This window comes from Microtus ochrogaster, chromosome 1 (genome assembly GCF_000317375.1).
Source record: "Microtus ochrogaster isolate Prairie Vole_2 chromosome 1, MicOch1.0, whole genome shotgun sequence".
NCBI lineage: Eukaryota > Metazoa > Chordata > Mammalia > Rodentia > Cricetidae > Microtus > Microtus ochrogaster.
In genome coordinates, this window is record NC_022009.1 from 37,935,737 (window position 1) to 37,958,980 (window position 23,244).

The window sequence follows — 23,244 nt, forward strand, 5'->3', positions numbered from 1 at the left end:
GATGACAGGTGGATGGATGACAGGTGGATGGATGACAGGTGGATGGATGACAGGTGGATGGATGGGTGGATGAAGAGATGGATGAGTGGATGGATGGGCAGGTAGATGAATGATGGATGGATGGGTGAATAGATGACAGGTGGATGGATGACAGGTGGATAGATGACAGGTGGATGGATGACAGGTGGATGGATGTGTGGATGGATGACAGGTGGGTAGTTGGATGGATGGGTGGAGGAAGAGATGGATGAGTGGATGGATGGGCAGGTAGATGAATGACAGATGAAGGATAGGTTGATGGAGCACACACACACACACACACACACACACATATATATATATATATCTTACTTAATCGCTTTCTGCCTTGTTTATCTTTTAAGATTTTTTTTACATGTTTTGTCTACATGCATGTCTGCACATCATGTGTATGCCTGGTGCTCATGGAGGTCCCCTGGAACTGTAGTTACAGATGGTTGAATAGGGGCTCAAACCCAGCTCCTCTGGAAAAGCAGTCCATGCTCTTGCTACTAAGCTATCTCTCTAGCCCTCCACCTTGCTTTTTCGAGACAGTCTCTTCCTGAACCTGAAAGTCACCATGATAGCTAATCTAGCTGACCTGCAGACCCCAGAGATCTACCTCTCTTCATGCTGGGATTACAGTCATGCTCTGTCCTATCTCACCATTCACATGGGTGCTGGGAATTTGAACTCAGGTCCCCATGCTTGTCCAATAATACTTCCCCAGCGAGCCATCTCCCCAGCCTGAGAGCAGTCAGATCTGTCAAATGTTCTAAGGAGACTGAGGACTGTCCATGCTGGGCTTCCCCTGGATCCATGGAAACTTGACCCATGAGATGTCAGGCAAAATCCTCTTTCTAGGAGCTCAGTCTCTTGACATGGTTCTTTGAGACCCCAGGAAAACAGAGCCTGCCCCTCAGATAAGAGGCCTTGGCCCTAAGAAGATGCTCAGCTGAGGAAAGTCAGGTACTGAGCTTCATCTCAGCCTCTTCATCTTCCCCTGTTGTAGCTGTATGGTTGCAGCTGACTCCTTTACACTTGAAGTGCCAGAAGGGGGAATGATGAGCTTCTTGGGTCTCTCTGGGAGGTTAAGGCTTTGAAAAGTTGGCAATGTGAACTTGGGCCTTGACATGGGTACCCTTCTTTCTATGGATCCACTTCATGTCCTCCCTTCCCCCAAGTCAGTGGTGGCTTGCTCAGTCCTTTGGCCACTGTTCCAGAGGCCTTTCACCATTGCTCAGTGTAGAGTTTAAATGGGTGTGGTTCCCATGGACTCATGTGTATGAATGCTTGGCCTATAGGGAGTGGCACTGTTAGGAGTGTGATCTTATTGGAGGAAGTGTGGCACTATGTGGGGGGAGGCAGACTTTGAGGTCTCATATGCTCAAGCTATGCCGAGTGTGGTAGACAGTTCACTTCCTGTTGCCTTCTGATAGAGATGTTGAACTCTCAGCTACCTCTCCAGCACCATGTCTGCCTGCACACTGCCATGCTTCCAGCCATGACAGTAATGGACTATGCCTCTGCAACTGTAAGTAAGCCAATTAAATGGTTTCCTTTATAGGAGTTGACATGGTCATGGTGTCTCTGCACAGCAATAGTGCAGACATTTGTTTTTTGGTTTTTTTGTTTGTTTGTTTGTTTTAGAGACAGGGTTTCTCTGCCTGCTTGGCATTTGGTGTGGAGTAAACACCCAGGGTACAGGTGTTAACTCCTGCTCTTTCAGGATAGGGGTATTCCCACATTAATAGACTTCTACTTTCTTAGTAGCTTTGGTGGTCTCTGAAAGTAGGGTCATCCTCCAAGATGCAGCTGCTGTATTCAAGGAGGCTCCAGATGCACAGAATGTTATTCACCAGTTCCCAGAGTATGGGTTCATTGAGTGGGGGCTCTGGAAATGCCCACATTCTTACATTCTAATGAGCAACACCCCTGGTGAAAGTATATCTAGGGAAGGACAATGCTGGCAGAAAATCACCGCGCAGATTTCTGTGTCCACAACAACGCTAAAGTATTCCTTGTGGACTTCAAGTGGCAGTTTGTAGGTGCTGAAGGAATTCTGGGTACTAATAGACCCAGGGTCCATAGAGTCTACCCTTCAGTGCTCACAAAGGTAGGTAGCAGGAAATGTCCTGGATCTCTCATACATGTCAAAGCAGAATGCAAAAGAGGTAGATACTGTGTATAAGGATGCCTGAGTATGTCCAGAATCAGGAGCGATAGACTAGTCTTTTAGGGGAGACTTCCTTTCATCATGCTTGCTCCCTAGCTCCCTCTTCCTGGGCTCTGGGGGACACTGGCATCATCCTACTTCCCTGAGCTTTGGAGCCTGCTGCAGGGCCTGCAGTCAAATCTCTCCTCCCCCCACACCTGCCACCAGGGATTTCTGCAGCTTAAAAGCTTAGGTGTGACCTCAAAAGTCATGTGTGTGCCCTGCTGATCCCTTCCCCCTCCCTGTGGTGGATCTGAGCATTGTGGGTGCAGTGAACCCTCTCAGACTTGCAAGCCTTACACACTTGAACACGATCTGGGTTCTCCTCATCCTGGCAAGCCTCGGGAAGGGAACCGGGGATGGCAGCGCTCCAGTAGGCAGGCTCTCCTGTGCTTTGAACAGTCTGTGACTTGCTCTGGCCATCTATGTTCTAGCCCCTCCCACCCCCACACAAAGCCATTTATTGTTTCTTACTTTCACAAGCCAAGGCTGCGCATCACCTGCAGCCATGGAGACAGAATGTGCTGGGATGTGAAGTCATCAGGGGTACTACCTGTCTTATACAGAGTCTGTTGGGATCATACACGCAAGGTAACAGCACCTGAGGTGCCATCAGCTTGCTAAGGTCACACAAGTCCTAGGAGACAGAATTGTGTTCCAAGACCTCAACCCAGCTCCTCTAAAGACAATGGACACCTCAACACAGGACATGTCTGCAGGTCAGAGTTGTTCTTGGTGACAGGGATTGACTAGTGCCATGCCAGTTTCTGAGGGGTTCAATCCTGCAGCAGGGAGTGGATTAGTCTCAGCCAGTAGCCAAGTGGGAGGGGTGGCATGGCCCTCTGCCCACTGTGGCCTTTGCTATCCAAGCCAAGGAGTGCCATACCTATTCACCAAGCCTTGTGTTTTCCACAGTAGATTGTCAATGAAGAAGCAGAGGGCCTTCAAGTTTAGGTGATGTAACCATGGTAGGTGGGTTGGTTTCTTTTCTGTTGCTGTGTCAAAACATCACGACTAAAGGTGACTTACAGGATAAGGGGGATGAGACTCCATCATGGCCCGGGACGCATGGCAGCAGGCCAGCATGGTGGACTGGAAGCAGAGAAATCGCATCTCAACAACAAGCATGAAGCAGTGAGAATGGAGGGGGCAGGGCTTAAATTCTCAAAGTCCATCTGGCATGATGTATGTCCTCCAGCAAAACTGCACCTCCCAAAGCTACCTAAACCGACCAACCGGGGACCCCGGGTTCAAAGGCCACCACCAATGGGGGACATTCCTTATTCAAAGCACTGAAGTAGATGACCCTGAGTCCCTAAATCCAGAATCTGAGTTCTCTCACCCAGTTCCTTCTCTATCTAAGGCTAGTACATGCATAGCTCAGCACGTATATCCCAGTGTGTGAAAAGCTTCGGGTGGGCATGAGAATAGGGTGGCCATAGCAGCTGAGAGCTCTACAGGTCACCTACTGATACGCTGCCAAAATTAAGGCATTGGTTGACAGTCACTGTATCCTGCAGCCTTCCAGCATGCACTTAGGGGGCAGGGACGGCAGCATGACAAAGCTATTTATGTAACCCACAGCCCTATCGTGGCTGGAGGCCAGATCTCATGTCCTCCACCTCAGAAAAGCAGAGGTTTACTCTCATTCTCAAGATGCCCCCAGGAGTGTGCGAATCGGCAGCTTTCCTCACACTGGCTCGAGAATCAGGAAATGTCTTGAAAGCTCTCGGCAGAACGACCATCTAAGGTCTGTGCTGCGAAGCCCCAGAGGTTTCCACTTCCAGAAACAGGCTCCCGGCCACAGGGATGCAGAGTCTCTTCCTCCCCTATTCCCCATCTCCAAGCAGCAGAGGCAGGCCCTTGAAATGGTAGCTGCAATTCTTGAATAAGAAGTTTGATTAGAAAATAAAAATATAAAGAAGGGAATGAAGATATTTTTCTTTAAGTACTTCTTGCCTCACAGTGAACGGGCAGGCTGTCTGGTGCCACTTCTTGTCAAGTGAATCTGATGTTAAAAAGGGAGATTTTATAACGTTCGTTATAAGCTTACGAGCTTAGGACCACGTATTTACAGAGCAGCATTTCTGTCTGGGACATCTATTGCATGTCTGCCGTAGACCAGCTTTCCTTCCAGATACCCGAGGGCTGGCAACTGCGCGAGCCTCCGAGTAGCATGAGATAATACAAAGCTAGAAGGGACCGTTCCTCTGTTGATTTTAGGCATTCTGCGGCAGATGGGGTGTCACTGGGCATATTGTGTCAGTGTCTGCAGAGCTCCTAAAGCCTCCTATTTCTCATTCCACCAGCAGTGTGTCTGTCTTTGGAATTGCAGCTGTCCCAGTATGTGTGACATGCATTATACCGTCTTTCAAGACACAAGGCAGAGCTCAGTCCCAATCAGCTCTCAAGTACCAGGATGTCTGTGGCTAATCCAGCAACCAGAATTCTCCTAAAAGCTCCAGTCTGCCCCATACTGAGGTCTAGCTGGCCAGTCAGCCTGAAGCCGGGGGCCCCTGAGCTCCTTGGTGGACCGTGGGTCTCCAGTGAGTTTGCGGAAGATGCACTACCACCTAACACCCTGCTGTCTCTTCTCTTCCAGCGATCCACGAGTTCCCAACAGACCTGTTCTCCAACAGAGAGCGGCAACACGGCGCTGTCCTACTACACATCCTCGGTGTAGGTATCCTCAAGGGCCAGGAGCCACTAACGTTCTGACGCAGAAGCTGCATCTGTATAGTATATAATGACCATAGAGCAGTGGTTCTCAACCTTCCTAAGGCCATGAGATTTTAATACAGTTCCCCTCGTGTTGTGGTGGCCCCCAAATCATAAGATTATTTTGTTGCCACTTCATAACTGTAATCTTGCTACTGTTGTGAATCGTAATGTAAAGATCTGATTATGTAACCCCCAAGAGGGTCACTCCCCACAGGTTAAGACCTACTGCCATGGAATGTCTGAGTTCTTACTTACTCCTTGCAACAACTTGAGATGAGAATAGACATTAGACTATCTTGCCCCAAAAGACTCTTTTCCTAAGTGTCAGGTGACTGTGTCCAGTGTCACCTAATATGTCCACTCCCAGCACAAGCACGTGGTTCTTTTCCTGTGCCTCACTTTCTAGTTTCTTAAAACAGGAGTGATGGCCCTACATCAGACTAGATGTCAACCACATGGGGCATGGTGCGGTATGGGTTCTCTGTAAGTGCTTGCTGCCATGGTTCCTGTGTTTGCTTTCCAATCTCCTCGTCACATTTCTTGTTCCCCCTTTACATTCAAAAGAGATCCAGCCCATTCAGGGTGGCTGGCCACCGACCCCTCCTCTCCGTGGTCAGACAAACTCTGATGGCAAACAATAGTACAATAGCAACTTAAATAGGAATGAGGAAGTCAAGCCCAAAGTGTAGATTGCTGTTCTTGGACAGAACAGACCAAGTCAGATTTCAGCTCCCTGCCTATTTTTGCAAAGACTTGTTCGCTTGTTTGTGTATGTGTTCATTTATTTGAGATACCATCACCTATATCCAGGGTGGCCTCAAACCTCAGGGTAGCTGAGGATGACCAGAAACTCCTGATCCACTCCCCCAATCCACCCACCCTCCCATATGCATCTCCCAAGTGCTGGAGATGTGCCACCTTGTCCAATTTACGTGGTGCTGAGGTAAACCTCTGACCTTGTGTATGCTAGGCAAGCAGTCTATTAAATGAACTACAGCCCCAGCCCCTATTAGGTAAAGTTCTTTATTAGAAGACAGCCACTCCGTTCATTGCTGTGCTCTCTGTGGCGGTCCCAAACTCACAGAGATCCACCTGCCTCTTGCTCCCAAGTGCTGGGATTACAGGTGTGTGCCACCGCTGCCAGGCTTCTGTGGGTGCTTTTGAGCTCCAGGGGCAGAACTGAAAAGCTGCATCAGAGTACATGGTCTCTAGAGCCTAAAATGCTTTCTGGCCCTTGTGGAAACCAACAGAAGACTCTGCTGAATGGTTGCCAGCAAGTGAGGCTGGTCATGGTCAGCTTCTTTTTGCTTCAAATCAGCCCCAGCAAATTTCCTCCTGCTCAGCAATTGGGCTGTCCAGTACTGTCTGCTTATAAATTTAAACTCTGAACCACTAGCTTTTTTCTAGAGGTAATTTAATTCTCTGGTGAAGAACAAGGGCCAGAAGATGACGAAGGAGTTGTGACTGGCATGATAAACCACTAATGAAAGCAGTGGCTAGAATGGGCATTGTGGGCAGATTTTAAACTGTGAGCCTGCGTATTAGTTCTAGGATGGGGCTATTATCTTTCTACACCCTGGCATTCACATTCTATCCCCTTTTACTAGGAGATGTAAGTTTGGCAAGTTTTCCCCATAGTTCTGTGACTCTGCCCTATAAACAAAACCTTTATGGTTGAACCTGAGAATCAGTACCTCAGGAATTTGGCAAGAACCCTTCAAAGTAGTAATTACCAAGCTAAGACTGGAGGACGGAACACAGACCATTATTTGATTTTTATGAATAAAGTTTTATTAGAACACGTGCACACCCGTTCCAGGGCTGCTTTGGTTTTATAAGTGCAAAAATAGTAGTATATAGCAGAGACTAGTTGACCTACAGAGGCTAAAATATGACTCCCTCCCTCACCCACTGCGTGTGTGTGTGTGAGTGTCTGTGTGAGTGAGTTAGTGGGTCTCTCCCTCTCTCTCCCTTTCTCCCCTTTACATTCAAATGAGACCCAGCTCTCTCTCTTTTGGGGCATGTATGTGTTTATGTATGCATGTATACATGTGCACACATATGTTTATGGAGGCCAGAGTTCCAGATCTGGTGTTTTGCTCAATTGGGTTTCAACCTGTTTTTTGAAATGGCTTCTCTCAACAAACCTGGGCTTAACAATTCAGTTAGACTGGTTGTTCAGCAAGCTTTGAGAATTCTCCTGTTTCCACATCCCCAGATCTGGGGTTCCATGCATGTCCCACTGCACCCACTTTTTACAGAAGTGCTGTGGATCTAGGCTCAGCTCCTTGTGTTTACACAGCAGGCAGTTTGTCAACGGAGCCATCTTCCTAGCTCCTCTCTTCTGTTTTTGAAATATGACTCACTATGTAGCCCAGGCTGGCCTAGAACTTGCTATCTTCCTACCTTAGCTTCCTGAAGGCTGACACTGTACGCATGTGCCATCCTTCCCAGCTCCGGATCTGGATCTCTTACTCTGTGACAGCAGTGGGAGGAAGCACAGGCCCGTGTGGCCTGGATTTATGACTGCCTGCTGTTCAGCACTCTGTTTCCCCATGCTAAGCCTCAGATCCCTTGTCTATCAGGGAGGATATGGAGAGAACAATTCTTGGTTGCTGGGGCTCTCCATCTGTGCTTCTGCCCTCAGCCGTCACTGAAACCAGCTTTCCCTTCACAGGCTCTCTACATGTTCTATGCCCTGGCCATTGTGTGTGATGACTTCTTTGTCCCGTCCCTCGAGAAGATCTGTGAGGTACGTGGAAAGGACCTGGGACCCTCCACAAAGCCCTGGGTGACTAGGGGCACCTGTCATGTACCTGACAAGGCCAGGAAGGCTGGGCTAGGACAGAAAGCATGACCATCCGACAGCCACCTAGTTCTGCACCGAGTCAGTGTCAGTGATGACATCCTGTCCTAAAGCTCAGCAGAAGCCATGGGCTCTGTGAAGTCACCCTCCAGCCATTATACCCTAGGAGCAGTGGTTCTCAGCCCTCCTAATGTTCTGATGCTTTAGTACAGCTCCTCATATTGAAGTGACCCCCAACCTTAAAATTCTTTTTGCTGCCACTCATGACTATAATTCTGCTACTGTTATGAATCATAATGTAAATATCTGATATGGGACCCCAGAGGGGTTGCCACCCACAGGTTGAGAACCTCCGTTCTAGAAGCCATAAGGTCTGAGTCAAATCTGGCTAGCCAGGGAACAGGCAAGCCTGGAACTGGCTGCATTGGCACATTTCCTACAAACCATAGATGGCAGTCCCAGAGAGGAACTGGTTTGCCTAAGTGCTCCCCTGGGCGAACACTAAGCCATGGTGACAGGCGTCCTCTCTGTCCCCATTTACATCACGTTCTCCCTCCAGCTATGTTGCTCATTCATTTTCCCTTCCCATACACAAGACCCCGGGCTCCCTCTCTGCCTTTTTTGTAAGCTTCTAATCTAGTAGGGAAAAAGCCTTTTGTTCTCAGTGCTTACCATGTGCAGCCCCTTGGGGATTGGCCACCCCTCACCTTATGAAGTCTCCCAGCTCTTTGCAGCCATATTGTCAGGGTGGGGACAGATGGCTCTTAGGGACAGATGCCTTCCTTCAGTTCAGCTTGTTTCTGAGGAGCACCAGGGGAGCAGTGTGTCACCACACAGTAAGGAATGGCTGCTTTAGAACCTGGGTCCCCCAAATTGTGAGCTTGAAGAAGAAGTGCTCCGGCTTTCCCCTTCCCTGATTTCCCCCACATGGAGCATGGGGGATTAGTGCAGAGGGTTTTATCTCAGAACCCTAAGGATAGAGGTTGGGGGACAGTGGTCCCTGCACGGGTTCTGTGTCTGAAAGCTGCCCCCATCTAGGAACCATGTAGCCATGGCCCCTAACTTAATGTGAGTTAGATCTTTTTCTCTGACAAGATAGCTGACATCATAATTTAAGGAAGAACACAATTGCTTAACTCATGATGACAGGGGTTTAAGTTCATGCTGGCTAGCTACATTGTTTCTAGGCTGTGATGGGACAGACGTCATGGGAGGGGGGATGTTGATGGAACAAAGCTGCTTCCCTCATGGTGACCAGAAACAGAGACAAAGAGAGACGGATGTTGAAGACAAATCACCACCCCAGGAACACACTCCTAGTGACCCACTTTTTTCTATAGGTCCCACCTCTAAAAGTTTCCACTGCCTTCAGATAATAGCATCAAAACTTTGACTCCATCGGTGGCTTAATCCAGATCCACTGATGAGGTCAGGGCCCATGGGATCCAGCCACTTCTCAAAGCCCAGCTCTGAACATTGTTGCACTGGGAACCAAGTCTTTAAGCCAGGAGTCTTTTGGGAAATACCTTGTATCAGACTAATGTATACTGAGTACAGATCCACACCCCTCCTAGGAGACAGCTTTGGAAAACCATCACAGTGGGCTGGAGCCTTTTTGCTCTCCGGGGTTGAGAGAAATCCAAAGATATAGGCTAGGGCCGCAAACTTTGAGGGCACCAGGTGCTGCTAGGGTTGCCTGTGGCCATAAGGACCGAGGGAGGAATAAGGTGCTGATCTTAGTCCTCCTTTAAGAGCCTTTGATAGCAAGGAGCTAGAGGCAGGGAATGTCACTGCTGGGCAGAGGCCTAGGAAGGCTTCTTAGAGGAGGTGACGTTTGTCCAGGCTGGGGAGGTAGGGAGTATTTCAGCAAGCAAAGGGGAAAGGGGCTGAAGGGACAGCAGGCAGTATGGCCTCAATCCTGCGGGAAGTGGCTTGCAGATGCTCGGTGGGGCGCCTGCTTCCTCTGCAGACTTTTCCCATTGGCGGCATTGAAGTAGGTGGATGTTGGGGAGCAGTGCTATGTCCCTAGTCTGTGTTGAGCCCAGAGCTCTGACCCTTCTGTAGCTAGCTGATCAATGGGACTGACCCCAACCTTCCCGCAGGGCTCAAGAGCCCAGACCAGCTAGGGCTACCTAGGGGTCCCCCATCTTCCATTTTGGATCAGAAGTTGGGCCTCCATGGCTGAAACATGACCTTGCTGTGCAAAAAGCTCCTATCCTTGTCCTGGGGACAGACCCTCTGGATGTCTGAGACTCTGTCTGGGTGCTAGGTTTGCCACAGAGAAACATCCAGAATATAGGAACCAGCCATGTATTGGGGTTCAGATCCCACAGCCTCAGGACAGTTTCCAGACCCTCACTCTGTACCACTGCATACTTCACCTTGTCCTGACCTCTAGGGACCCACAGGTGGCAAACGCTAGCTCTACCTTCATGGTCCAGAGGAGAGGGTGAGCATGTGTACTGCAAACCCTCATCACAGAATCTGTTTCAACAAGGATAAAACAGATGGGGTCTGAGAGGGTGTGGCTGGCCCTGGAGATGCGGGCAGACTTGCTCAAGAGTAGTGGACAGCAATCCAGGAGTGTAGAGAAGGAAGAGAAACCAGATGGGTCAGGTTGGAAAGGGAAGTTGAAGTCTGGCAGAGGGCATAGGGTGTGTGCTTTGGGAGGAGAGGCTATGGCTGCGGAGCTGGGCTCAGACCAGCACGATGCCACTGAGAGCTTCCTGCTGCCAGCCAGTGCGGTGACTGTGTCTACCTCACCCTTGCCACACCCCGGTTGCCTGTGTCTGCTCTGTTTCAGAAACTTCATCTGAGTGAAGATGTGGCCGGTGCCACCTTCATGGCTGCTGGAAGCTCGACACCAGAGCTGTTTGCTTCTGTCATTGGTAAGGACACTGGGCAGCTAGGACACAGTGCAGAGAGAGCCAGCTCTGAGACTCAGTTTCCCCCACCTGTAAACCTAAGGCATCAGAGAGGCAGGGAGTAGATGAGTGATTTCTTAGAGTATGGGGTTCTAATAGGTACTGGGCCTCTTATGAGATGAAAATGTTCTAAAATTAGATGACGACCTTCGTTGTAAAATTTTGTGGATCTGCCAAACGGCTGGACTGCATCGCTAGTGATGATAATTATGTCTCAATAAAGCTATTTAAAAGCATGGGCTTTGGTCATTGAGATGGCTCAGCCAGTAAAAGTTCCTGAAATACAAACCTGAAGGCTTGAATTCAATCCCCTAAACCGAAAAAGAGAGCCCACTACTGAAAACTGTCCTCAGACTGCCACACATGTGTCATTTTACACGTGCACGCGCACACACACACACACACACACACACACACACACACCATATGATAACGATGATCGTGATGATGATACACCTAATATGACTTAATGGCAAAACGTAAGTGCATGGGAGGGGCAGGTTCCCAGGGCTCCACTGTGGCTTGGCCATTACCACTTTCTCATTCCAGGTGTGTTCATCACCCACGGAGATGTCGGTGTGGGGACAATTGTAGGCTCTGCTGTGTTCAACATTCTATGCATCATTGGAGTGTGTGGACTCTTTGCTGGACAGGTCAGTGGAGTTTTTTTCTTTGCCTGCTGAACCAGTCCCTGTAAGATGGGAGTGAGCTTCTCCTGAGATAGTTGGGGAGACAATGGGGACACCCTGGTGAGGCTGGTCATGCCACTTGTCTACGCTCTCCTCCGAACCCATGTCCTCCCCTATACAGTGACCTTGACACTCCTCCCTTCTCATGGCTTGAGAATCTGAAAGGCTAGAGCCGTGTTTGGGAACCTGGCCAGTTTATGGTGGGCATTTTCAGGCAATAGCAACAGCTCTTTAAGAAGGATCTCCTTGAACCATGGTTGGAGTAAGGTCTTGGAGCCATCTGGGCTGCTTGCATCCTCTACAGACACAGGCTAGCTGTGGTCAGAACCCATTTGACACGAGGTCAGAGTCTCAGGGAATGTTAGGCTTGCCTCACAGCGGAAGACCATGGCAAGGCCCTACCCTGCTCAGGGTGGCAGAGGTAGGCAGGCAGCTGATAGGCCATCACACACACATGTGTCTGCCGTAATGGCCTGGCCACCCCCACTTTCTGGCTTCCCCACACCTGAAAACTTGACTTGGGTTCTGTTGCCAGCACCAGCGGTAGCCAAGAGCTAGCAGTAGCTGGGGCTGCAGCCCTGGGCCCATCCTCCCTCTCTCTGGGCAGCTAGCCCAGTCCCAGCCTCTCGGCAACAGCAACTGATGACTCCTCTCTGACCTGGCAGGTGGTGCGGTTGACGTGGTGGGCTGTGTGCCGTGACTCTGTGTACTACACGCTCTCTGTCGTTGTGCTCATAGCGGTGAGTCAGCCCTCACACCCAAGTGTTGGGTGGTCAGGGCCCCGTGAAGGCACAGGTGCCCTCCTGCCTGTCCTTGACCCTATGGCAGGAGAGGTCACAGCACAGATGGTGGAATGTGTTGACCCCACTGTGTTCATATTGGCCCTCACGCCACTTCTCACACTGTGCCTTCCTCTCTAAAGACCTCAGCCTTGGTCCCTGCATCATGGGATTAAATCCAGGACCATTTTCATGCTTAAAAGACTTGCACGAAACAAAATATCCAATGGAAGTTCAAGCGTGTATCCACATGAGACCCTTCCAACCCTACATCTTCAGAACCACTTCTAGGAAGCAGGTTTCAGGTTGAGCAATAAACCTAAATACTCAGGAGACTGTGGCTGAAGGACCATGGTCAAGACCATCTTCAGCAGTGTGGGAGGACCGTATCTCAAATTGAAAACTATAGAAATGAGAAGAGGCAGCTCTGTGGTCGTGGGCCAGCCCGGCATGTGCAGGAAAGGGCCTGTGTGCAGTAGTGCACAATAAAAAATAAGAAGCCAGTGTCTGGGTTCTGTGACACTGCAGAGCGGGGGAGGAACCTCCTCAAAACCGTCACAGTGGACAGCCGGGAGCCCGGGACAAGAGAAGGGGTGAAAAGGCAGAGGAGCCAAAAGAGGACCCCTGGGGTCTGTTAGTGTGGAATGTGCCCCCCAGGCCCCAAGAGCTGGGGTAACATTGTGGCCCGTACAGTGAAGCACACTATCAAGTGTGTGACATCCATAGAGGAGCAATGTTGGTCTCTGCAGTGCTGCATGAGGACAGATGCCTGTGACACGCTGGATTTCAAGGAAATGTGTGACCGTTTCTATCTGTCCAGACCCGAGAGTGTGACTACCCTTATATTCATTATCTTCTGCTTTGTAACAAAATTCCTCCAAGGCTGGGCATGGCTAGGGTGCACTTGCTGTCAAGGGCCAGAGGTATGGCACCTGGGAAGCTACAGCAAGAGGGATGTGAATCCCAGGCACTCTTGGCTGTTATATAGTGAGATGCTGTCAAAAAAAAAAAAAAATTCCCCAAACCAACCAGCTTAAGACAGCGAGCATTGACCCTGCAAGTAAGAAATCTGGGGGTGGCTGAGCTAAGAAGAGAAGGGTCTCAGGACACACAGTCAGGTGAGCCCCCTCTTCAGGAACACTCTAGTGGCTGTCAGCTGATACCAAGGCAGCAGGCAATCTCACAGGTAGCTGTGCCGTCACAGCAGAGGTGAGGAGGTCAGGTTACAGAAAGGCTGTGCCTTCCACCTTAGAAATGGCCAGCAGCAAGTGAGCACCACCCTCCATGCTCAGAGGGGACATAGATAATCAGTGGGAGAACTGAGGCCAGCTCAGAAACTGCCCACCACATTCAGAAAATGACATGCTTAGGGGAAACAAGATACCTATGTGAAATTTCAAAAAAATAAATCCACAGTACCCTGAACATACCATAAATGGGCAATAAAAATAGCTCATAAGAGACTGACGTTCTTTGGGTAATCATTTTGGTAGACAGTCACTAGAATAGCCAATGATGTCATCTGTTGCTGGTCCAGAAACTGCCAGCCCTCCACGGCAAAGGCAGGCTGGTGCCAGCATTTGGGGCTTGACCCCAGGGGTGCTGCCCCTTTCCCCACTGTGAAGTGATTTCCCAGATAATGAATTATTCCTCATGAAACTCTGAAATGGCCAAGGAACATTCTTCAGTCTTCATAAGAGTAAATTTCCCTGGTTGTGAATTAAGTATTCACTTTGAACACTTGGGTTTATACAATAAAGTCAAGGTCACTATTTTTCTGCTGCCTGATTTTGTTGTAACATATTTACTATATATTTTATCTATTATATGTTTCTTATCCCAAGTGCGAAGAAAACTTCACAGTGTAGAACTGCCTCTGTCTCTTGTCCTCCTCACATTCTTGCTGTCATTGCCTGTAAATGCCAATAGCCCTCCTTTGGGCTCTATAAGCTAAAAATGTCCCTGTAAAAGCATCTCAGACTCTCTCTGTGTTGCGTGGCCTTCCTCAGAACTGTGGGTCCACAAGGCTCCCAATGATGTCTATCTAGGGAGCTTGAAGTGACTTCCTAAGGCAGTGCCCATGTGTGCTACCCATTGCCACAGACGGTAGACCCAAGTCCAGACAATAGCCCCTAGCCTCTTCTGGTACCATAGATAGGGAGCCTTTTGTTTCCATGGTCTGGTTGTTAGGAGCATCCCTGCCACCTCTTCCTACACTGCGCTGTAGAGTCCACCCCTTCTCTTGGCTACAGAGCATCCTTCATGTGTGTCTTGTTCCAGAGATGCTGGGTGGGATACATACTATGTGGGGTTGTACAGGGGGGGAAAAAGAACCAATAGGTAGATGAAGCGATAGGGAGATGTGAATGGAAAGACTGAGAGATGGGTATATGGACTGATGGATGGAAGGGCAGATGAATGGGTGGATGGAAATGCTTTGGGGAATGAGCTCAAGTGATCTTAGATCATGCCACCTGCAGGCTAGAGATCCAGGGAGCTCAGTAGCATAGCCCAGTCCTGGGCCGAAGGCTTGAGAAACCATGGCAGCACTGGCGTAAGTTGTAGAGTTAAAAGGCTGAACGTGGAAGGAGAAAGAATGGGGTCGTGTTTACCATCCTCTGGCTGCTTTCCTCTGAGTCCTCAGCTAACTTGGTGGTGTCCACCCATAGTGAGGAAGGCTAGCTCCTTCCTTCTCAGTCCACTGATTCTAATGCCAGTCCCTTCCACGAACACCCTCGAAGTACCTGGGTACCCCTGAAGCCAGGCAAGTTGGCACTTAAGATTAGCCTATGTGTTCAATTATGTCATTGTCCCTCTACCAGGTATCCCCTCCACACACTCACCCTGTCTTCATTTAGCCTGCTGGACCTTGGAATTCCAAAAGGGGTTACTCTTTGTTTTTAAGAAAACTAGTCCCTAGGCCACACACACGTGTGATATACATGTAGGCACAGATGTATAGCTATCTTCCCTGAATTCTCTCCAATTTTAGCAACTTTATTCTCATAGCAGGGGAAGCTCCTGTCAGGTCTACCCCAGCGACTACCTAGGCTATAATAAAACATAGGCCATCTCACTTGGGATGACCACACTGAGCCAGTGAGCATCTCGGAGTTACAGTCGGTTCCCACTACAACCGTCTGAAAGCTGCTGTAGGTTCCCACTAAGGGAAGGTCACCTTCCACGGGGGAGCAACTAGGAAATACAGAGATGGAAGGCCAGTGTGTGTTGGATCCAGGCCTGGACTCGGCTTCCCTTGTAATCAGTGTATCCCTTTGTTTCCTTTGCTTTTCCAGTTCATATACGACGAGGAAATAGTGTGGTAAGTTTTTAACTGTTTTCTTATTGTTGCTAACTGTCAATATCTATGTATGCTGGGTTGCCAAATCATTTTCAGATTTAATTTTGCAAGCATAGACCTGCTAGCTTATGAAAGTAACGGGGCTTTCATTCCCAGCAGCCTTGTCTTTGTCCTGTTAGAGCGGCAGAATCGTTTCCCCTAAGGTTCCTGCCCAGCTGCTATCAAGATACACATAAAACTAGACTAATGAGGGCACCCCTACTTTACACAAAGATAAGAAAGAGGGAGGGGGGCTGGAGAGATGGCTCAGAGCTTAAGAGCACTGGCTGCTCTTCCAGAGGTCCTGAGTTCAATTCCCAGCAACCACATGGTGGCTCACAACCATCTGTAATGAGGTCTGGTGCCCTCTTCTGGCCTGCAGACATACACACAGACAGAATATTGTATACATAATAAATAAATAAATAAATATTTTTTAAAAAAAAGAAAGAAAGAGGGAAAAAGGATTTTGTCATGGGTTTGTTTCTGGGAGGAAGAGGTCACAGAGGTGCCCTGGCAAGGCAGTGAGGGAGGGACAGGGTCCCAGATGCCACTGAGACAAAGGCGTGTCATGCAGACCCCTTCCTGTGACTGGTAGAGAAATCAAACTCAGGGAACATAGAGGTCTTACTACAAAAATTGAGACACTGGCAAATGCCTGCCTCACAAGCAGTGAGGGCCTGGGTTCAGATCCCCAGCAACCACACAAAAAAGCCAGGTGTAGGGACGTACATCCTAATTCCAGCACTGCGGGGAGAGGCAGGAGAATCCCCAGGGTCCCTCTGCCATCCTGTCTGCCCAAATCAGCGCACTCCAGTTACAGTAAGAGAACCTGTCTCAAACAACAAGGTGGAGAATGATTGGGAGAAGCTCCCCAGTGTTCACCTCTGAGCTCCACATACCACACACATATGAGTGTGCACTCGTATGTATATATGTACGCACATGTCCAGACATATATACCACATGCAGACACATCAAAACAAGCACATTTTTAAAAATAATTTTTAAAAGAAAAAACTTGTGATACTAAACAGGAGTTAGCTTTCTTTTTTATTTTTTTATTTTTGGAGTTGACTTTCTTAAATTGAGATTCATGAAGTACAAACTTCTAAGGAATACTCTGATTCTTCTACCCTACTCCTTGGGGTATGTTGGCATCTTAGTTCATATGCCACACAATTGCCTTGTCATTGGCATCATCCAGAATCTGCATTCTTCAGGTAGCAACTTCTGAGAACGGCAATTGCTTGACAAGAGTGACGTCATGCCCAGCACCCAGAGAGCCCCGGCTAAAGGCCACACCTGGTCTCAAGTCTTCAGCTGTAGATGGATTGGGATGGGTTGTACTGAGATGATCTATAGGTCCATTTCTGGTCCATGAACTGCATGTTAGCAAGGAATGGGTTCCCAAAACGACTGGCCAAGCCCAGTATACAGAGGCTTCAGCACATTTTCAGAGAAGCAAAAACTGTGTAGCTTCTCAAGTTTGCGATCACAGACGCAACCCCACTCTCTACACAATAGTTTGTGGCGTTGGGTTATATCCACAAGACAGCAGTAGAAGAATGTTCCAGAAAGACAATACCACACTATATCTGGTAGATGGCCCAAAAGGCTTCTGTGCCCCACCATGTCCCTTTCCCAGAGATTGTGCCTTCCTGTTCCCATAGCCTCTCTGGTCCCTGACAAGACTCTAGAGTGGGCCTAGGTTCTCTTAAGGCTAAGACCATGGGATTTGGCATCTGGGGGTGACAGCTGGGAGTGGGGCTCTCCTTAGTCCTCTAGACTGCTATGATTGAGAAGATACAAACCCAGCCTTCTCTCAGTTACCAAGAGGACTCTCAATGACAAACAACCCTATTCTGGGGTGTCCCACCTGAATTCCTGGGACAGAAAAGCAAGGCTATCCCACCTTGCCACTAACCTTGACCATGCAGCCCCAGCCTGTGGGCACCATGGCCTCCTGCGCTCTAACCATACTCTCCTTTATCTCTCCAAGGTGGGAAGGCCTGGTGCTCATCATCTTGTACGTGTTTTATATTCTGATCATGAAGTAAGTGGCCTCTCCCTTTCCCTGAGACCCGGAGGCACCCTTGCCTCCATATCCTACTTATGTCCTTGCTCAGAACAGGGAATGTCCTTGGTCCCACCTTTCAGTTTCTTTGGGGCAGCCTTCATTCTCTAGTGGACATGGTCAGGGCATCCACAGTGGGGAACTGCATCAGACACTGGTGTCGTTCTTTCCCGGGTTAGGGGACAATGCTGGGAGACTGATGTAGGGCAGAGAGATACTGCTTTCCAAAAAACGAGTCCCCAGAAAACACCCGTGTCCCTCCCTGCTCTGGGAAGCTCCTCTGCCCCAGGATATAACCACTCTTTTGCTGTTTCAGTAAGTCTAGCAACAATCCCATCCTCAAGGCTCATCAATTTAACCTCTGTCCCAGGCTTTGTCAAATGCCAATTGCCAAACCACTGCTTATCCCAGCAACAGAGCCCCACTCATAATTTTGGGGGTGTATTCTGGGTTGGAAAACCTTGAGCCACTTGGGAAGCTGCCTGAATCCAAATCACCGTAAAACTACCCATGAGGAAGACTAGACAGCCACAAAGATGAAGTTCTGACACATGCTTCAGTAAGAATGAACCTTTTAAAGCTCACCAGATAGAAGCAGCCATTCCCAAAAGGCCAATGTTACATAAAATTCAGTGTTCACAAGGTATCCCGAAGGGTCAAGTCCATGTCACATAGATTGGAGGTCAGTGAGAGGCTGGAGTGATGGGGACTGATTAGCGGGTACAGGCTTATTGTTGGAATGATAAAAATAGTTGGGGAATTATTAATGATGATTGTATAATATTAAGTATAATCAATATCATCAAAGTTCTTAGAACATAGGAAATATCTATAGTGATAAATTATATACATATATGAGTGTGTACAATACATATGTATTTATGTACATATGTATATGTGCATATGTGTAATTCTACCAAAAAATAACTATTTATATGAATATTTATGAGTCTAGCTGCATGCAGGTTTCTCTTCTCTCAAGTGATTAAAAAGAGAAGACCATGGGTATTATGAGAGTCCTTACCTTTATATAGCATCATATTGTATAAATACCTCACAAAAACATATTTTCTAAAATAGGAAAATTTAAGTGTCTAGCAGCCCGGGAATTCTTTAGTGACTGCCGTCAACAGCTTTTTAGTGAACAGCCAGCAGCTGAGAGATGAAGAGCCACTGTCTCCTTTCAGAGGATGGCTGTACTGGCCTTGAGTGAAATGGGAGGTAGATGGTCACCAAGCAGCCCACTTGAGCAACAGTTGCTCTCTGGGGAGTGAAAAGGTGTGGTGGGGATGCCACCTTTGAGCCTGTCCTGTTGGTTGAGCTGGATTGCTTTTTTTAGAATAAGCTCTAAGAAGCATTAAATGCCTTGGCTGTAAGGCCTCTGACACCCCGAGGAGGGCACTCTAGCCCAGTGGAAGCAGGGGCCTCCAGACTGCACATGCTCCCAATGTTCCTGCTAGAAACCTCAACTGGACAGCCTTCCTGGTTACCATGTATGCCCAGCAACCTGTGACTGTATGCCTGGTGTCCTATGCATCTGGTAGGGTGATACCCCTCCTCCACTGCTCTGACCTCCTGCCTTACCTGACTCACAGGTACAATATGAAGATGCAGATGTTTTTCACAACCAAACAAAAGAGCATTGCAAATGGTAACCCAGTCAGCAGCGAGCTGGAAGATGGTAATGACCTCTATGACGGTAGCTATGACGACCCTTCTGTACCATTGCTGGGGCAAGGTAAGGCTGAGCAGACAGGACCTGTGGACCCTTGTGGAAGCCACTCTGCAGACACAGACACACACACACAGACACACACACACACACAGACACACACACACGCTGTCACCATAAACCTTTAGTCCTGAACACCCCAAATGAGGAAAGAAGACCCATGCTTGAGATGTTACTCAGATCGACAGTTCACATAGATGAGAAAGAATCAAAGGGGGAAATCCTATTTTTTAAAAAAAATACATGAGTTAAATCACAGAAATTTCCCCATGCTTCCAGAGGCAGGTGGGAAGTCCGATTGACTTTAGACATGCAATGTTGTTGCCCAAGAGAAAAGCCCAGAATAGGAAGCTTAAGTGGTAAAACCTGGGCCACCCTGTGCATCTCAAGTGCCAGGCCATGTCCCTGGGAAATCCATCCTGGACAGTGTCACCTCCTAGGCTTGTGAACACTTGCCTAAAGGGACAACCTTGGAGTATCACAGCAGCCCAGCTTATCCCAGAGGCCTACTTGGAGGTCCATTGCTGAAAATAGCATTATTGAACCTAGACAACAATGAGAACTCTAAGGGAGACATACATGGATCTAATCTACATGGGAAGTAGAAAAAGACAAGATCTCCTGAGTAAGTTGGGAGCATGGGGACCTTGGGAGAGGGTTGACGAGGAGGAGAGAGGCAGGAAGGGGAGCAGAGAAAAATGTAGCGCTCAATAAAAGTCAGTTTAAAAAAAAAAAAGAAAGAAAATAGCTTCATTGCCCTAGCTCTTCTAGGAACCAGCAGCCTCTGGAGCCAGGCCCTATCATCTTGGTCACAGTCTTTGAATTGTTTTGATCTGAGAGCTACTTTTTTGGGAATATCCTTAATTCTTAATAATTCAGCCAGTTGTCAGGTAACACCCCTGCCATGGGTCAGCTGTCCCGTCCAGACCAGCTTTAAAGCCTGAATGGTTCTTGTGTTGGGAAAAGGAAGTCCAGGGCTGTGTGGCATCCTTGGTCCACTCCAGGTGTCCTCTACCCTTTTCCCCAGTGGCCCAGGCAAGTCTCAGTGTTTCATAGGGGTCTTTAGCTTGCTTGTTGTATCCGGAGTGGGTGATCTCAGAGGTTCTCCTTGTCTGTAGTGGTGGCTAAGGAACCTGTGTTCCTCAACCCTCTGTAGCCTCTACCCTGGGGAGAGCAAGCAGAAGCTTCATCTCAGATGCATTTTGCACAAGTCTCCTGTCATGTCTTGGATTTTCCCAAAAGGAAGGTGCTTGTCACAGATGCTCTACTGAGTGACACATCTTTCTATATGGAAGAGGAAACCCATTGAGACAGGAAAGGGGTTTCAATTCAGGGGAACCCCCTCTTGCCCCTGGAGACACCTGCGTGAGGGACAGCCCCAAGGAAGGCTGGAGATGAAAGCATTATACATGTCTCATAAAGTCCCAGCTGGCATCAGTGGGAGCAAGTTGTGGGACACCGCCCACTGAGGGGGAAGCTCCAACACTGGCCATGGTTTGGGATTTAGCCCTCCATAGTCACAGAGACTCTGGGGTACCCATTGCAGGTCCCAAAGTCTGGCAGGAGAGAGGCTGCCCTGCTCAGCACATAAGCGATACCAGAAGGTCCTTTAAACCTGGGTGGCAAAGAAGAAAGATCTGAGTGGAGAATCAGGACGTGCCCACTTCCTGTCGCACTGTCCAAATGCTGCCTCCTGTCCTGAGGCTGGCAGTGGATGCCCAACCCCAGTGCCCTGTGAGAGTCACTGTGTGTGAGATCCTCAACTCTAACTTTCCCAGGGAGTTCAGGCTCCCCGAGCCTGCTGCCCATAATCATGGCCTTTTCCTGGAGCCCTGTGGTAATTCTCCATCACTTTTGAACCAAGAGACAGTAGGGATTCGTGGGTTTAATACCACCATCTCTACATCCAAGGTAACTTCTAAAAAGTTGGAAGACTGGTCACTGAGTTGGCTCAGGCACTGGACTGAGGGAGAAGTGTCTCTTACCCCTTATTAAACAGATGCGTTTATAGCAAAGGCCACGGGAGGAAAGGGTCCCAGAAGGTTGGATAATGAGGCACAGGCTCTGACTTCTGGGTTTGGAGAACCTACCTAGATGTGTGGACTCAGGGACTACATCCAGTCTTTACTGTCCCCAGAAGACACTCCCTGGAGCCACTGACAAGTTGTTACAGCATAATTTCCCCTGGGAAGAGTGGGAGGAAGAGCTCCCAGTGACACCCCAGGACTGAGATGGCCAGGACGTCCCACTTTGGTTGTCTGACAAGGTTACCATGGCAGGAGACAACATCCTTTCCCCCATCCTCAGCCTCCTGACAGGTGGCTCTCTAGTCACGGTACCAAAAAGGGTGCCTGAATTGCCTCCTGACATTTCGAGGAGTCTCTTGGGCAGGGCTTGTAACTCAATGGTAGGGTGCTTGCTCAGCACACACAAGCCTCTAGGAAGAATAAATAGGAAATGAACTGCTCTCCCAACCCTGGATTCTCATATAAAATCCAAAGCTTAAAGCTCAGCTTATTTGTAGGAGAAGCAGAGAGAGGCTCTGTTGTACTTAAATATTCTTAGACACCATGTAGCTCAACTCAACGTTTCGGTCTTCTGACTGCTTCTCTGGTGGCCTTGTTCACAGCCTTGCCGCCAAATCTACCTGGCCACCGGGTCCCATATTGGATGAAATTTATCTAGCTCAGAGAGCTCTCCAGGAGACCTTCCAAGCTGCCCTGATGTTAGTTAGACACAACCTAAGTTTAGAAAGAGACAGGAGGGGCAATACCAGGCCTTGGATGGAACTGCCAGGAAAGCATCTTGTGGCTGAGTGCCTTCTGGCCCACCACTCTCGGCTTCGGCGTGATGTGGGCAAGAGAGCCAGGTGTCATGGCTCCTGCCTCGCAGGCTGCACAAGCCTTTGAGAGCAAGTCCTGTCCACGGGGTACCTGTCATGAAGCTGGTTCTACAGAATGGAGTGTAGTACCTGCTACAGGGGTTTGCTGGGGGCTGCTCCCTTTGGCAGCCCAGAGTGTCGAGGCTCCCTGTGGAAGGAGCCTGCTACTAACACCCTCCTTCATGCAACCCCCCGGCATCCCTACCAGCAAGAGCTCTGCCCCCAGATTCTGCCGCCGCACGCTAACCCACCTGTGGCCATCTGTGCCAGCCTCTGTGTCCTTAACTCTTCTTCTAAATTGTAAGTAATCTGCTCTCCTCCTGGCCATAACACACGCTTTTAAGCAATAAACACAGTCCATGAGCCAAGCCCCACACTGTCCACCTCTGTGAAGGGGTTGGTGTCCGTCTTGGACAGGCGCATGGGCCTCTGGCTGTTTCTAATCCACCTGCCTCCTGTCTGCTGAGCCTTGCTGCCTGCGTGGGGTGTAGTGTCTGTGAGTGCGTTTGCCCGGACAGGGGTGGGGAGGCTGTTTGCTGTGCATTTTGTGCGTTTTTATACCATTCACTTCTGCATGAGTTTGCCCTCTGGACCTGCTCCTTGGTCACTCAGCTCTTCATGCGGGACTCCATGGGATCTGGGAACGGGTGCAGAGGAACACCATACCTCTTCTTAGCCCCTTCAAGGGGACCTGCTACTTGCTTCAAGGGTGCTGTGTTCGTGAATGGTTTGATTACTTTCCCTGGTGCTTGGAATGCCATGCCGAGTGCCTGTGGACACAGGCACAGGACTGGGATTATGTATGGTCTCCCAAGGGAAAAGAAAGAGTTGGAGAGGGGAGTCAACCACATTGAGGATGTCAGGGTTCATCTAAGACACTGAGCCCAGATGGCAGCATGTCCTCAGATAAACAGACTCCCTCTAGGACCCTTAAAGTCTGGTCTAGAGCATGGAGCCAAATCTTTGACCGCCCAGCTTGCCTTCTGGGAAACAAAATTGAAAGCAGCCACCCCAATAGCAGTGAAGATGGCCCACCTCAAGACAGAGCAAAGGCCCCTAGGA

The 23,244-nt window shown here is 49.0% G+C and overlaps 1 protein-coding gene across 2 annotated transcripts in view; it reads left to right on the top strand.

The window, feature by feature from the left end:
• Slc24a4 (solute carrier family 24 member 4) overlaps nucleotides 1-23,244 on the top strand; it is a 140,509-nt gene that overhangs the window by 83,040 nt on the left and 34,225 nt on the right. The window contains exons 3-10 of one of the 2 annotated variants that reach the window (XM_005343473.2): nucleotides 4,836-4,912; nucleotides 7,632-7,706; nucleotides 10,564-10,648; nucleotides 11,234-11,337; nucleotides 12,039-12,113; nucleotides 15,449-15,474; nucleotides 17,495-17,548; nucleotides 19,165-19,307. In XM_005343473.2, coding sequence (XP_005343530.1) covers nucleotides 4,836-4,912; nucleotides 7,632-7,706; nucleotides 10,564-10,648; nucleotides 11,234-11,337; nucleotides 12,039-12,113; nucleotides 15,449-15,474; nucleotides 17,495-17,548; nucleotides 19,165-19,307 — 639 coding nt within the window. The remainder of the gene's footprint in view (nucleotides 1-4,835; nucleotides 4,913-7,631; nucleotides 7,707-10,563; nucleotides 10,649-11,233; nucleotides 11,338-12,038; nucleotides 12,114-15,448; nucleotides 15,475-17,494; nucleotides 17,549-19,164; nucleotides 19,308-23,244) is intronic. The other variant, XM_005343474.2, reaches the window with a different exon arrangement.